Source organism: Anoplopoma fimbria, chromosome 5 (genome assembly GCF_027596085.1).
Source record: "Anoplopoma fimbria isolate UVic2021 breed Golden Eagle Sablefish chromosome 5, Afim_UVic_2022, whole genome shotgun sequence".
Classification (NCBI taxonomy): Eukaryota; Metazoa; Chordata; class Actinopteri; order Perciformes; family Anoplopomatidae; genus Anoplopoma; species Anoplopoma fimbria.
The window spans coordinates 3,663,471-3,678,447 of record NC_072453.1 but is presented as its reverse complement, the minus strand read 5'-3'; the positions used below and the strand labels follow the sequence as shown (position 1 = coordinate 3,678,447).

Below are 14,977 nucleotides of genomic sequence, written 5' to 3'. Positions count from 1 at the left end.
GGTTCTGCTCTTCTCACTGTCTTCCCTCTTCAACACTATTCCACTTGTCACCTTGCCCTGCTCCAGCTGGGACCTGAGGGTCTCCACCAGCCTCTGCTTCTGCCTCAGCATCCTGGTCAACTCCTCGATCTGTTTGTCCTTCTCCTGGAGCATCTGGTCCTTGTCCAAAGAGGACGTGTCCATAGCTACTCCAGTCAGGGACTCTGGAGGCTGACATAAGGCGGGTGAAAGCCGGGAGAGGCTGCATGAGCTCTGCATCTCCTCTTTGACCTTGGAGAGCGGAGAGATGTTTGATGGGTGCTGAGGAGAAGGGTGCAGGGTGAGCTGGGTCAGGGGAGAGCTCACCTGAAGGAGAGCAGAACAAGAAGAGAATGTAAGGGAAAGGTTCCGAGGCAGATGTTCAATTATTTGCCAGTGTCCTCAACAAAAACACAGTCATTTCACATAATGTCAGCCAATAAACAGGCCACTTGCTTTACATCTAGATCTCACCATCTCTCCAAACATGTCTCCATTACAGCTAGTCTCATCTGGACTCATCCCGGCCAATGACCTCTCAGACGGAGTAGGTGACATTGGAGGGCTGGAGCTGGTGCTGCCGAATCGCATGACCCGTCCCGGAATCACCTGAGCCAATGATGACAAATCTAACTTAAACCCACTCTCTCCTAATTGGTGGTCAGGGGTGGTAGTTGGAGTGGGAGAGGATGTGAAAGTGCCAGCTGCTGAGATCAAGCTCTGCGGGTTGCCATTTTTTGAAACGGCTGTGGTGCCACCGTTTTGCTCCTGGTAGTTACGGAGCCTCTCGATAAGATCGTTCTTGGTGCCCGAGACGGTCAAACCACGCAATTTCAGTTCCTGTTTTAACTCGGCGACCTGGAGGTTGAGAAAGCAGACAAGTACTCATTTAGCAGGCTTTGACTCAGAGTGAAAGAGAACCGAACAACTGATATGTAAGAGACAAAAGTCGTAAGCCCAGTGGAGCATAATCTTGACTGGGTAAAGCAGTTTGTTTGACTTACTTTGAACTCATCCAAGTTGGCTGGCAGAGTGCATGGTTTGACTCCTCCCACTGCAGTTTGGCTCTGACGGGCAGTCCCGCTCTGATTGGAGGGTATGGGGGTGGTTGTGGTGGGAGCACTTCGGGAGGGGGACGGGCCAGAGTTGGTCGTAGGATGCTGCTCCGTTGGTGGCCTGAGATGATGCAGAAAACAGTAAAGTATGAATTTTGTATGTTGTCCAGATCGCAGAGTCATGCAAATGTAATGGTGGTAAATAGTAAATGAAACGATGAAAACACTTTGACACCTGATGACTTATATTCCTTCATAACCAAAAGCTATAACATAAACGTAGGTTTCATTGGTTAGTCACATCAATGATCAATCAATCATTATGTCAAACCACTGGAGCTGAGCTGTGATACACATTCAAAATCACTGCTTCCACACCACACCGTCATGCTTGACACTCACTTGGGAGGGGCGGGCAGGATGGTGTGGTAGTTATAATGCTGCTGTTGCTGGTTGAGGATCTGCAGCTGCAGGAAGAGCTGCTGCTGGTGGAGGAGCTTCGCATAGGACGAGTCCATCTGGGGCGGACGCTCTTTGTCTGCCTTCTGGTCTGGAGGGATGTACTGGTGGTACTTCAGCTTCTTCACCTACACCAAGGAGACGAAAGGGTTAAGAGGAAACTTGACTCTTTAATACTTCTACTTAATATTTAAACTACTATATATCATCAGTGTGTCACACTCATCCTGCTTCGTCTCAGTGTGCATAATTCACTAATTTCTGACATTGAAAAAACATTTTGAAAGCTCTAAATAAAACGTATAACATTACTACAGTCAAAGAGCAATTGTTTCAAGTTCAGATAAAAACAAAGTCTGCATTCTGGTGTATTGAGGATATAGCAGATGCAAAAAAAAAAAAAAAAAAAGGGTAAATCTCTTCCTCTACTATGATGGATTTCTCCTTTCATGATTCTTAAATGTCAAAACATTGGGCCTAGAGAAAAGCCCTGGATCTCTCCTCTGAGAGAACTGACCAAACGGGGAGAGCACCTTGATGGACTAGATGAGAGATAAACTCCTTGGTTAAATCTGAAAAACACAATTTTAACAACACATTTCTTTGCACTTGATCAAAGAGTAACTCCTGCATCAGTTTAAATGAAAAACAAAACAAAGAGCTTGCTGACCTTGGGTTTGCTGTCCTTTGGTTTCTTAGGTCTCTGTGAAGGACGGTCTGAACTCATCTTAGTCTGAGACTGCTGACACAAACCGTGAGAAATGGGGTCGGGGAGGAGAGGGTAAGGAAATGAAGAGATAAGGGAGGGTTAGCCAGTTATAGCTGCTCCACACATACAGATTAAGGTCAGATTTATTCATAAGTCATCAAATTGGGACGACGTTTAACGTTAAACAGGGAAATACTTCATGGGAAGAGAGAAAAATAATCAGCATTACCCGCACCTTGACATGTCCAGTAGAGGAGCGGGAGTTTGTTAAGGTCACCATCGTCCCTTTTGTGAATAGGGAGGAGTCTGACCCATTCACCTGGAGAGGAGGTGGTGGAGGAGGTGGAGGAGGGGACTGTGTGATAAACTGAGAAGATATTACTCTGGTTAATGGTGCAAGCTAGTTTATCAGCAGTGACCTGCTTTGTTTTTTTTGGCTGACTATGGCAAGTTAATCAAACTTAAATTCAGTTTGTTTTATTTTTTCAGGTTCAAGGAATCACCTTTTGATTATCTTGATTGGAATTTGAATTCTGCAATGGTACCTGTGTGGGGGACATGTCCCCGTTCTGGGTGAGCACGTCAGAAGGGGACAGCTGAGGGACGGCACTCAGGGGAGAGTCGTGATTGGTTAGCTGGTCTGGTGATAGAGCATCACTGCTGTCTTCATCTAAAGACGAGCTCTCTCCCTTTGGAGAATCTGTGACGGAGAACACATATTTTTATATTCAGTGAAACAAGTTAATCATGGGATGTCATGGTGGTTTATTATGCATTTCTGTGGCCAGTAAAACAGTGAAAATGGCTCATGAACCGTGGACAGAGGGCAAAACAATTCAATTCATGGCTCCCTCACAAAGTGTTCCACACAGTCAAACACACACTGTTTATCAGATTGCTGAACAGAGATGACTCATTTTAGAGAAGTTATTGAACACTCTGTATACTATGTTTCAAAAAAGAACTGTGTCCAAACATAGTTATTGTGTAATTTCTGTGACAGAGTTGTTAGCCAAAAGTTTGCGGTCTGGTTTTAATGGCATCACATCCAGTAGGATGATGCCACCTGTAGTAACAAAGAAGTGTGTGTGTGTTTGTACATCAGCCTTTAAATACTGTGTTAAATCTGGATGCAATATATATTACATATGAATGTGTTTGTATTTATAATTGGGAGTAGTTATAAGTGTCCATGTGTTTATCTGTGTGACTATATTCTGTGTTAATGAAGTGATGAGTGTCTGAATGTTCTTATTAAATTAATTAAATTTTGAAGACATTTGTGTGTAGTTACCCAGCGGTGAGTGCACAGTGCAGTCGACGGACAGAATGTTCTTATGAACCAGCTCGATTGGGCCCGGTCTGTGGGAGATCTTGTCGTTGAGGTCGTCAGCCAGTCGCGCTCGCTTCAGCTGCAGCTGCTTGGCCTGCAGGGACGGCTCTGCCGACGTCTCTGTTAGGGACACAGCGTAACAATATGCATGGAAATTTATTCATCGAGTGGTTCATTTCGATCCGCAAGATACTACCAGGTACATGCTGATGTAAACGCAAGATGCATACTGGCATATTATCCCTTTAAATAATTCGAGCAGATCTATAAAGACAGGATATTGAATGTCAAATTCTAAGAAATATATATTTTTAGAAATTCAGACGATACTTAAATTGAAATAGGAACTATGAATAAACCTTATCGCATGGAATTGGTTCCTTTTTGTTTACCGTTTGGTTCCTTTTTCATATATAAAGTTTCATGTTTTTCAAAAGACTTTTGAAAAACTTTTCACTTTTGAAATCACTCCGAGAATTCTCGTAAGTCTAAAAATGAAGATCTGTATTAAAACTCACCCTCCAGAATGTGCATCCTGACCAGCTCAGAGCGCTCAGGACGACTCCGGATCTTTCTCTTCAGATAGTCCTCGGTCTGGGGAAAACACATAATGGACGGCAGATGTAAGACAGAGGATCACAACCAAAAGGATGAGAGACAATAAAGAGAGTAGGGAAGATGAAGAAAAACAAGGAGGGCAGGAGAGAGGCAACACACTGCTGAAATGCTACCAGACCTTAAAGACAACTGCAATAAACTGTTGCTGTAGATCTGAAACTTTATTAGGTTGAAATCTTGTTACATTGCCAATATTGTGACATCATTCTTATTTATGCAAAAGTTGCAAAACATGCTTTTAATACTGAGCAACCCAGTTGGTTTGTGCTGCTCTTAACCTAAAGAGTGCTTCCTCTCCACTTTTTTAATGGTTTCTTAAGTTTTGATTTGTCAATTCCTGTCAAAGTATCAAGGGTCAATAGTGACAGTAGAATCTAATGACCAATTTTGCTTTGCTATTTATGCTGTGAAGGTTTTGCCCTGCGAAGCTTCAACAAAACTAATCGATTGAGAAAGTTCACAGTACTTGAGGCACTCACCCTTGCTCGCTCCAGACTCCTCCGCTGTTCGTGAAAGGCTGCTGGGCTCTTCAGTGCTGCAAGGAGAGAGGGATGAGGGGGAGATGAATGCAAGCTCACAAGGGCTCTGACGCTAGACGTGTTGCTCCTTTCAGCAAGTGACAATGTGAGAACAGATACAGCTACAGAGGAAGGCCGACTCAAAGCAGAAGTGGCAGCAGGACGAGAAGGTCAGGAGTGCTATTCTAACCAAACGCTCTAATGACAGCTCAGTAGGCTGATGGGCCGCTGCAGCATGCTGTGTGAAGGAGTAAAGGACAATTTTTTCTGCAGTAAAATGCCAGCTGCGTAGTCACAGAAAATTGTACCTGTGATCAATTTCATAAGCCTAAATGTATACCATACTGCCTTCTGGGATTCCAGTTGGTGACCTTAGTTAATACAATTTTTCCATGTATTCTTTCTTTTAGTTTGAATCGAGAAAAGAAGTTGGTTTGAATCTGTATTTGGACATTTTGTTTTAGTGAGTTTTCACTGTTTTCAATGTTTGGGTGAAACCTCTATCACACATAACCTTATCAAGCTAGCCTAACCTGCATATATTCTGATTAAACTCTTACATACTAAGGAGTTTGAGGGACATAAATTATTGCTGACTAGTCTGGAGTGAATCGTTAAAAAGGAGCAAGAAGACAGAGGAGAGTGTGGAGTGATGGATAGACTGCGGCACACAAAGAAAATCTACATTCATCACTGCACTCAGCCATGACCGTCTGCAATGTACGTAGTATACAGGTGGGAGTGTGGACGTCTATGCGTGTGTGTGTGTGTGTGTGTGTGTGTGTGTGTGTGTGTGTGTGTGTGTGAGCGGAAACGCGTATTTATGCATTTTTAGCCAGACAGTTATGACCTCAAAAACAAGATTCTTAGTGTTGAGGAGAAAAAAAACCCAATGCCTGTTTAACACAAAAATCCCAAACGTCAAATATCTAAAGTCCTATTTCATATAAATCGAAATGTTTAACAGATTTAAATCAATCTCTTAGTCTTACTTTTAAAGCAAGGTCCGCTCCTAACAGGTTTAGTCCCATCTAGATATCGGTCCAAGAGCACAGTTTCCAATTTTTTATCACGACTAGCCAAACTGAAGAAAGGATTTTACCAAGTTAGATTTGTATCCCAATAGCATTGAAACAGACAAAAACAAAGATGTCAACAGTCTTTGGGGAAGGATATTGGGAGGTCAACGGCAGTTACTGTGATGAAACACGGCATTCATTGGATTGGGCAACAGCCGGTGAAATCGCCTGCCATGTGGACATTCTGGCTACAGTGGGGCGTCAACTCTATGTGTGCCACACAAGATTGGGTGCTAGTGGGAGGCATTCCTCATGTCACAACTCCTAACATTTGAAGAAGACCTATATAGCAGTTGTGACATAACCAACGTTTAAGATCACAACAAAAAAAAAATAAGGCAAATCCGTTTGGCTGATCCCGTAACTATGGTTTGCTGAAAGTCAACTAAATTCTTGCTCATGAAATAAGAGGTTGACTGATAGAAGTTTGTCAATATATGAGACTCATATTTGCCCTTAGTCACATTGTTCGCTGGTAATGGCAGCAGTGCAATGGAAAAAGTGACATCATTTAAAAACAAAAATCTTGGGCAGCAATGAGCCCTACAGTTTCCCAGAATGAATACCTCTCATAATGTAGCTGTAATTTAATCTTTATTCTGTTCCAGCAGAAAGAATGAAATGTAATTAAATATCTGAACAGCTGCCTTTTATGACCATATCAATCGCTATATTATGCTTGTAAATTTAAAGAAACAATCAAACACCTTTTGGTATTGGGCTATACTGAAACACTGAAAAAGCAACAGAGTCAGAGACAACAGAACAAAGATTCAGCCCGAAGAACTGGACACGTTTCTCAAAATGATCTATTGATTTAACAACGCTCCTTACAAGATGGTGCTCTTTATTTTTTATCTTGTCTTCTTCTACTATGTCTCTTGTGTGCACTTTACTCTACGCTGCTGTAAGCCTGCAAATTTCCCCGCTGCGGGACTAATAAAGGATTATCTTATCTTATCTTATCTTATTTCATTGTCTGACAACCTCAAAGGAAAAAGGCAGAACATTATATGAACATGCAAAGTGGAACTGAAATCCTTTGGCAAAGAGAGAGCTTTTTCATATCAGTTTTCATTAATGGGAACATGACCCTACCTTGACACAGGCCCTACAACCTCTACAACATATCTCTGATGTTCGAAAAGAAAGGGTCAAATTGTCAAATGTATCAGCCAGAAGCTCAGACATACTTCGATTTTTTGTTGAATTCCTACACCGTGTGAAAAACACGAGTTACATCAAGACACAGGAGCCTCGTTATTGCTTGTCCACCCATATATCTATGCATTTAACCTCTCCTAATCTAGTACAATCTCTTGTACTCTCCGGTCCAGAAACGCTCTGCTTCACATATTAACCCAGTACAACCACGGCCACTTAGGAGCATCGCTGCAGCAAGTGGGAGTTCGAGTGCCTTGCTCAAGAACACCCAGCAGCAGTAACTGAGAGAGGAAGGATGGAAAGTTACTCATTCACACCACCTATTTGCAAAACCAGCGTGAAAATGTGATACCACATCAACACTGCCCCTTCATCAGTTCCCAGCACTCAGTGTCTCCTCTACAGCGGGGCAACATGGTCCTCAGAATATCATAATAGCTTTAAGAACCACACCATTATTATTATACAATTATATACATCACAATTTGGACGTATCATGAAATGATTCCATTGAAAGTTTAATAAATGTTGATGCACCCTCCTTGCTCTTTAGCAGTTCATTTGCTCTTCATTAACCTATCATTCAACAGGGGCCTTGACAGCTGAGCAGCCAACAATGGTGGCTCCTGAAGAGGTTAGCGTAGCAGCACAATAGCATTAGCTATATCAGATCTGAAAAGTATTTAAAGAAGGGCAAAGAACGGCAATGAAGGCTTTTTTTGTTTAAAAAAAAACATGTTTTGCTCTTCTCCCGACTGGCTTCAGCAAGAGTTTGATTGACAGATGGTTCAACCAATCACCTGCCAAGTATTTTTTTCAAAAAAGTTTCCAATTACTGCTTCTCAGATGGTTCTGTGAAACAAATCATCTGGTGGGTCAAATTGTAAGGCCTATTGCATAAGTAGGAAACAGAGATGTACTGTAAACGCTAAATGGATGAGTGTGAGACTCCATGCCAGCCACTTAAACAAGTCCCTGGTCTGAGTGTCCACTCTGATGCCTTCTTTCATGCCCAACCCATGCTATTAAATGCAAGCTGAGCCAGGTTAGCTATTTTAAGTGCATTGTTAGTAGACTTTAAAGCCAACTAATTAGTCCTGGGTTATATTACCACTAACCAACAGCAGCGGAAGAATACAACAGCTGAAAAAAGTCTAACTTTTGACGACGTGCAGCACACGTACTTTTTTCATTTTGGATATTTGCAAATAACCTCTCCACCTTCCCTTTTTCAGACTGCATAGAATATTCAGTGCACCTTTAGTTTCTCCATCTGAACTGGGCCTAACAGACCTGCTTTCCCTTGGAGAGCTTCTTCTACTGTAGACTTTATCTACTGGAGATCTAATATACTGTATGAATATGAATGATAGCTTTGTTGTTTTCTTACAAACGACGTTCTTGAAAAAACAAAAAGGCCTGCTACTTACTGCTCATAACTACGTTCTACACAGAAACAGAGGAAAATTGTATTGTAATGTGCGGAACTCTGTAACAGGAAGTGGATACAGAAGAAGAGGAAGCTGCCCCATTTGATAACACTAAGTGCTGCAAAAACACCGACAACTGTGACACATGCAGAACACAAACTTGTAACATTAACACCTGTAGAGAAAGGCAGACATTTTCAGCAAAAAAACCTGGATGCAACATCTCAGCCTTCGTAATATAGTGGTCAGATACATTTTACCATTTTACATTGCTGTCACCCCCACAAAGAAAGACACAATTCAAACACATCCGGCCTAGCAGATGAGGATACTCTGATAGCACATTCAGCTTACAAATCGACCGCACACATTTAGCTCAGCTTTAGTATTATTATGTTACAACCCAATCAATCTCTTACAGGGGTCTGACACGATGTCTGATACTGTAGCATCAGGAAAGGCTAAACAATTAGCTCTCAGCTCAAAGGCACACTGCCCTATATTCCAGCTTAAGTTTCTATCAAGCATCATGATATTAAGACCCTCCACATGCTAAATACAAAACTACGTTGATGCACTTCATACTACAACACAAAGTGAGAATTTCAGTTGGAGGTTTTTCGACAGAGCATGTGCATCCCTGTTGATGACTGTAGATTATACGATATGTATCTATTTGTTAACGTGGAACTAGCAACTTTGACAGTACAATATGGATATTTGCAGTATACAGTTCATTTGAATTCAGAGATTTAAAGCTGAGACTTACGTGGCATGATCCCTTGGCTGACCAGCTCCTCTCTTGTACGTCTCTGCTGGAGTTTGAGCTGGAGGACTGCATGGAGACAGGAGAGGTGAGGGGGCAGAAAGAGGAGAAGAGAGAGTCAGTGTCCGCCGGGGAGAATAAGAAACTGCAGCGATGGAGGTCTGAGGTCTTGAAGCTTCCTTAGTGTCTTTTAATGGCCAATGATCAGCAGTCCATCTGCTACGTTTACATACATAACCATGCACAGGAATTTGAACTGACTTGAAGAGGACCTACACTCTTTGACACCACATTCATCCTTTCATTTCCCCCTTCGTTCGTGCTTTTTTTTTTTTTTTTTTTTTAAAGCTCGGAGGCGGGTACAAGTAGGGTGTGAGCAGCATTCTACACACTTCCTGTTTCTTGACTTTTTTTGAATTTTATTTCGGTTTGCCAAGTGTGCGCATATGAAAATGAAAGAAATAAACAGTACAAATATACATCATTAGAAGTATCTGGGAAGACATGGCAAGAAAATCAAAAAAGATGAGAGAAACCAGAAAATGGGGGAAAAAGGAACAGCTACAATGCAGACTGAAACAAGCCAGCCTCCATTAGAGAAAGAAATAGGGCCTATGATTGCGCTGTCATTCAAAAACAGGAAGCTCTTGTTACATAACATGGAGAGTTTTTAAAGAACACAGCAGTGGACAAAAGTTGTTTTTTTTATATATATATATATATATATATATATATATATATATATATATATGACTAAACCACTCACTTCTATATTCACCTCTTTCAATGTTGGAAAAAGTGGTCAATATCTTTAATTTATGACCTGCTTAAAATGAAATCAATGGAGTCCTCAGAGAGAGATAACAAAAGAAGAATGGTACAATGCTGATAAGGGCCCACAGTTCAGATTTTTGTAAAGATTTACGTGACACATTATCACAAAGAATTTCGGAGGAACTACCATAATGTCCAAAACGGTGTATTCTGTACTCCGAGTTTCAAAGCCTTAGTAGCACCAAGATAAAAATATTGTTTTCTCTCTTCTTCAGGCTAAACATTTAATAAAAGCTCTGTATCAGCCAGTTGCTTAAACACCTCTCTGAATGTCTTGCCTTAGGGAGATTTACCTTTGCAATCAAAGGAAGGCCCAATACCTTTTGTAAAATATGGAGGGAATTCCTTTCCCATTTTTGGGAAAATAACTAGATGCAATTTGACAAGTTAGTAGAAAAAGATGTGACAGAATAATGTAAATCTCCTTTTGAATACCAGCTTTGTAACTTACTGTTTAAATGCATTAACAAATGTACATGTAATATTATGACTCCTATATACATTTAACTAATTGTGATTACTTTATGTTTTTTTCTCTCTTTTTCCCCCCTTTTTTAACTAAAATCATCATGAGTAATATCTTTTTTCGTTTTGTTGAGGATATCTCTATTTACCTTGTTTACTAAACAAATTCTATGATCATTTAATATTGCAGTTATTTTCTATCTTATGTATTTTATTTTTGGATAGCTTTGAGCAAAGAACATGAACAGAGGAAGACGAGTGTGGGATGAGGGTGACGGGCGTGTGATGTATTTCAAGTAACAAAATGTCTATAGATATATTTATTAAAAAAACAAAACCCACAACAACAGTTATATACGGACAGCTGCAACGGACCCCTATTCACTATCAGTTTCACTACAACACTGAGAATTTAGGGAAGTGACCCTTCAGTCAGTCACACAGAACACTAACCAACTACAAACACATCACCGACCATGACAAGAAGTAAGAGAACAGCTACAGGGCCACTGAAGACGTTTGAGGCTGATAAATAACTGATAGAGCGCTCTACTTCCACTGTGCTTCTTGGCAACTGCCTGTTTTTAAAATAGAGGATGTGACAGTGACTTTTCATATTGGGTTTAAGTTTACAGCGTTTCATACAGTCAGAGGATTTAAATAGTTTGTTATTATTATTCCAAATACTTGTAATCTTCCCAACACAGACATTCAGCTCAGCTCCAGTCAGATGGGACGCTTGTTTTATATGTTCCAGCTGTCCCTGTTGAAGGTGTGTGTGTGTGTGTGTGTGTGTGTGTGTGTGTGTGTGTGTGTGTGTGTGTGTGTGTGTGTGTGTGTGTGTGTGTGTGTGTGTGTGTGTGTGTGGCGTGTAACACACCAATGGCTTCGCAAGCATTTCTGTGTGGGGTTGCGTCTGCTACACAAGCAGCACCTGTTCCTTCCCAACAAAGTGACACCATTGGTGCTTGCAGGCTAGCTAACCAGCTAGACGTCCCGCATGGCTGTTGCTGTGTTAGCCTTCTGTTATGACAAACATTCCAGGGCTGGACAGAAACGCTACAAGTTACATAAACGTCAGAGCCTGTGCAACTAAATGTCATTCTTCGGTGCTGAAGCTTCGCTGGCTAAACTCCGGATCAAACTCCGCTGACGGCCGTGTCTTTTATATAAATGTACATTTTTCTGCGTTTTCCGCTTAGATTTTTCAAAAGTTACCGAGAAATAGACACTGTACTATCCGATAACACCGTTATTGTAACCAGCAATAATGGTTGATGTGATTTGCGAGGCGTCTGTCAGCCAACTGTCTAACATTAGCACGTTGGCCTACGTTAGATAGCCTAACGTTCTTGCAGCTATCAGGCCGCTCGAAACCAACGGTTTTTGAAAATGTCTTCACCCGAAAGACATGTCTAGTAATAATACGGCACATGTCATCCAGCTCCGCTCTGTTATATTTACAAGAATGCATGCTCTACATCGTGAGGTACTAGAGACTCCCCTCTGCAAGCAATAACATGTCAGAGGTGTAAACCAAGAGAGCCAAACACAGCCAGGCGAGTTCATGTATATGTTGCACCTGCAGCTAAGAGATACATTTTGCCACAGCGCCAAACACACAGGCAAATGCTTATAGACTCACGTGTTGCCTGAACCCACACTCGCACAAAAACAAAAATCCGACTCACAGGGACACACATGGCAAAGTGCAGAATAAGATGCCAAGCCACTTGGCACTTCCAGGGAAGAGGTTTATTCTGGGAAGGAGAATCTTACACTTTCTCTCTATTCCAGCCTCACATCTCCATGCTCCCCCTTGTATTCTTTCACACAGACAGGACACTCCAGTTAACTTATTTATTCTCTCATACACTCCCTCTCTTTATTCCTCATCTCTGGCAGGAAGTGAACTGGAAGTTGCATTAGTTGTTTAGTCAACTAATGCAACTTGTTTAGTAAGAAGTACTACCCTGAGCCTTCCTCGTAGCACTTATTGCATTCGTATTAGTTGTTGCACTTATTGAATTCGTATTCGTTTACTGCACTTATCCTATTCGTAGTAGTTTGTAGCACTTATTATATTCGTATTAGTCTGTTGCAATTATTGTTTTCGTAGTAATTTGCTTCTGCACTATACTTTTGCTCTGGTTTATGCTTTAAGATGCTTGTTTAAGAAAGGAGATGCACTTATGACTTCTGGTGACTAGTAGTTCTCTTGAATACCTATGTTGAATACACTTCCTGTAAGTCGCTTTGGATAAAAGCGTCTGCTAAATGACTGTAATGTAATGTAATGTAATGTAGTCCAGTGGTCACAGTGGCTTGTAATGGCTGATATCACCAGTTAATCAACTGAAAGAATTGATCAGTAGAGACAAAAAAAAAAAAAAAAAAAGACTAGAAAGCATCAGCAGCAGCCATTATTTTCTTAGTGGTTTGAAAAAGAAATGCAGAAGTCTCACAGTGAAACCACATGCATTTTATTGAAGGTGAAATGCTGCAGTGGTGATAAAACTGTAGGCTTGTGTGGGGAAACCAAATCACACGTTGTGCAGAATTAACTAAAGTATCTACAAATAACATACAAGCAAGAGACCCAAAAAACAAACACTAAACAAATTGTTGAGGCCAGAATTTTGTATTAAAATAATCCTTAACATAAAGTAAGCTCTGCATTTGTGTCAGAAGACTACATTTGACTTTTGTACCGATAGTGTGTGTGTTTATATGCAGTTGAGAAACTATCTATAGTCAACGATATGAAGTAATTGGATTTCCTAAACGTTGAAGAAACCGAACTTCCTTAATTGATGTTCAGGATTTAGAGAAACCTGGTTAACACAGTTAAGACTTCTGCTTTAAGATAACCAGAACCTTATTGTATTGCAGTGCATGTAAGCATGTTATCTGACATGACCTCCTGCCTTAACATTTCTCACACCAATCTGGTTTCATGTTTGCATGTAAACATAGTCTTTTTGTTAATTTAAGAAAAGGATGAAAAGGCCGGGCAGTTTTTTGGGGATACTAGTCCAAAGCCAAAACTGGCCTTTGCACTCATAACAAGTTAGAGCCAAGAAACACAGAGGGAGAAAGAGAAAGACTGCATACAGTCAGTTTTTAGATGAAGCAGTGGAAACAATGATGAAAAGCATTTTTCTTATGTAACGGAAAAAAAGCAAGCAAATTGTTAACCAGCGTACCTTTGATACTTAATGCATGACACTGATCAAATCTTTCCGTTGATCAAGTAATCATCTCAGACAAGCTTAGCACTTAAACACAGCCATCTCTCTCTGCTACAAACTATGACACACTACTCAGCAAAAAGGTACATGGTAGTTGTTAAATAGTGAGAAGATTGACATTTATTTTCAGTAGTTTCCAGACCTACAGTATTAAGACATGGAAGTTAGGGAATCTGTGTACACCAACACAGAGATCACATACATGACCGTCCACTTTTGAACAAGACACTTGATAATGTAAAAGTAGTGGGGAAAGAGGGATCCAGGGGTTATGTTTAAGGTTAGTGAGGCGTAAGAGCGGGAGAGCGAAGAGGTCAGCGAGAGAGAGCCAAGTTCTTGGTGGCCAACTAGGCTAATCCTGCTGTGCTCACTCGTCACTAGATCCGTCTGAGTTCGTCACTGTCCCCAAAGACCCTCAGGCTTGGCGCTGCTAAGCCTTCACACACACGGACCATAGCAACTCAGATGAAGGTAGAATGCTCCGTGCCCACACCGGGGGACATAGTGGGCAGGAGGGTGGAAACATACATGATCACGCAACTACACAGTCAGCTGACGAACACAAGTCGCACAGACCCTCTGCGCCAACTTAACGCTTGGCATTGGCGTCGGAAAGCCTGTTAACCTTCTTCTGCGTGAGCTCATCATTCGCACTGCTGCAGTGTGATTGCATCTGTTGAACAGAGAGATGAGCGCAGTGGTTAACCACAGCAAATGTTTCACACATCAGTGAGAATGGAAAGAGGCTAGAGGGCAGGAACAATACAAGTTTAAGGCCATTCACACCTTGGAATTCACAGCCTTCGCAGTGCTGCACTGTGTTTGGAGGCCCGATGACAACCAGAGCGGCTGCACTGAATACTACTTATCTTAAAGAGCTGTCATGGCTTTACGCAGTTTCTGTCACTCACACTTTTGCTGGACATGATGTATGGCTCCTTTGAAGAATTTAATAAAAGGTTAGCAGTTAGCAAAAGCACCTCGAAAAAAGAACTGACGGCTGCAGTGTCATGTATGCAGTGACACTGCAACAAGCCAGCTGTATTTATGGTGCTGTAGGGTGCTACATGTATGGTGCTTATGAATTCTTTCCCCTCACTTTTTTTTACATCTTCAAACACTTGAACCTCTTAGGAATGTTTTGTTTCAGCTGTAGTCAGTCATCTATGACTCTAGTTATGTTATGTTGGCTATAAACAAACTGAAGCTTATTTAACTGTCGCACGGACTGTAAACAATTCCAAATTAGGCTGTATTAGTTTTCCCTTTCAGTTGAAA

General features: G+C 41.3%; 1 protein-coding gene across 2 annotated transcripts in view; it reads right to left on the bottom strand.

Moving 5' to 3' along the window:
* The window catches only part of mrtfab (myocardin related transcription factor Ab), a 42,355-nt gene that overhangs the window by 5,475 nt on the left and 21,903 nt on the right, over positions 1–14,977 (bottom strand). For both annotated transcript variants that reach the window (XM_054598501.1, XM_054598500.1), the window contains exons 4-14: positions 9,153–9,218; positions 4,672–4,727; positions 4,093–4,168; positions 3,536–3,694; positions 2,787–2,941; positions 2,471–2,608; positions 2,203–2,271; positions 1,476–1,660; positions 1,023–1,194; positions 493–876; positions 1–345 (exon numbers count right to left, since the gene is read on the bottom strand). The exon at positions 1–345 is cut by the window's left edge and continues 645 nt beyond it. In XM_054598501.1, coding sequence (XP_054454476.1) covers positions 1–345; positions 493–876; positions 1,023–1,194; positions 1,476–1,660; positions 2,203–2,271; positions 2,471–2,608; positions 2,787–2,941; positions 3,536–3,694; positions 4,093–4,168; positions 4,672–4,727; positions 9,153–9,218 — 1,805 coding nt within the window. The remainder of the gene's footprint in view (positions 346–492; positions 877–1,022; positions 1,195–1,475; positions 1,661–2,202; positions 2,272–2,470; positions 2,609–2,786; positions 2,942–3,535; positions 3,695–4,092; positions 4,169–4,671; positions 4,728–9,152; positions 9,219–14,977) is intronic.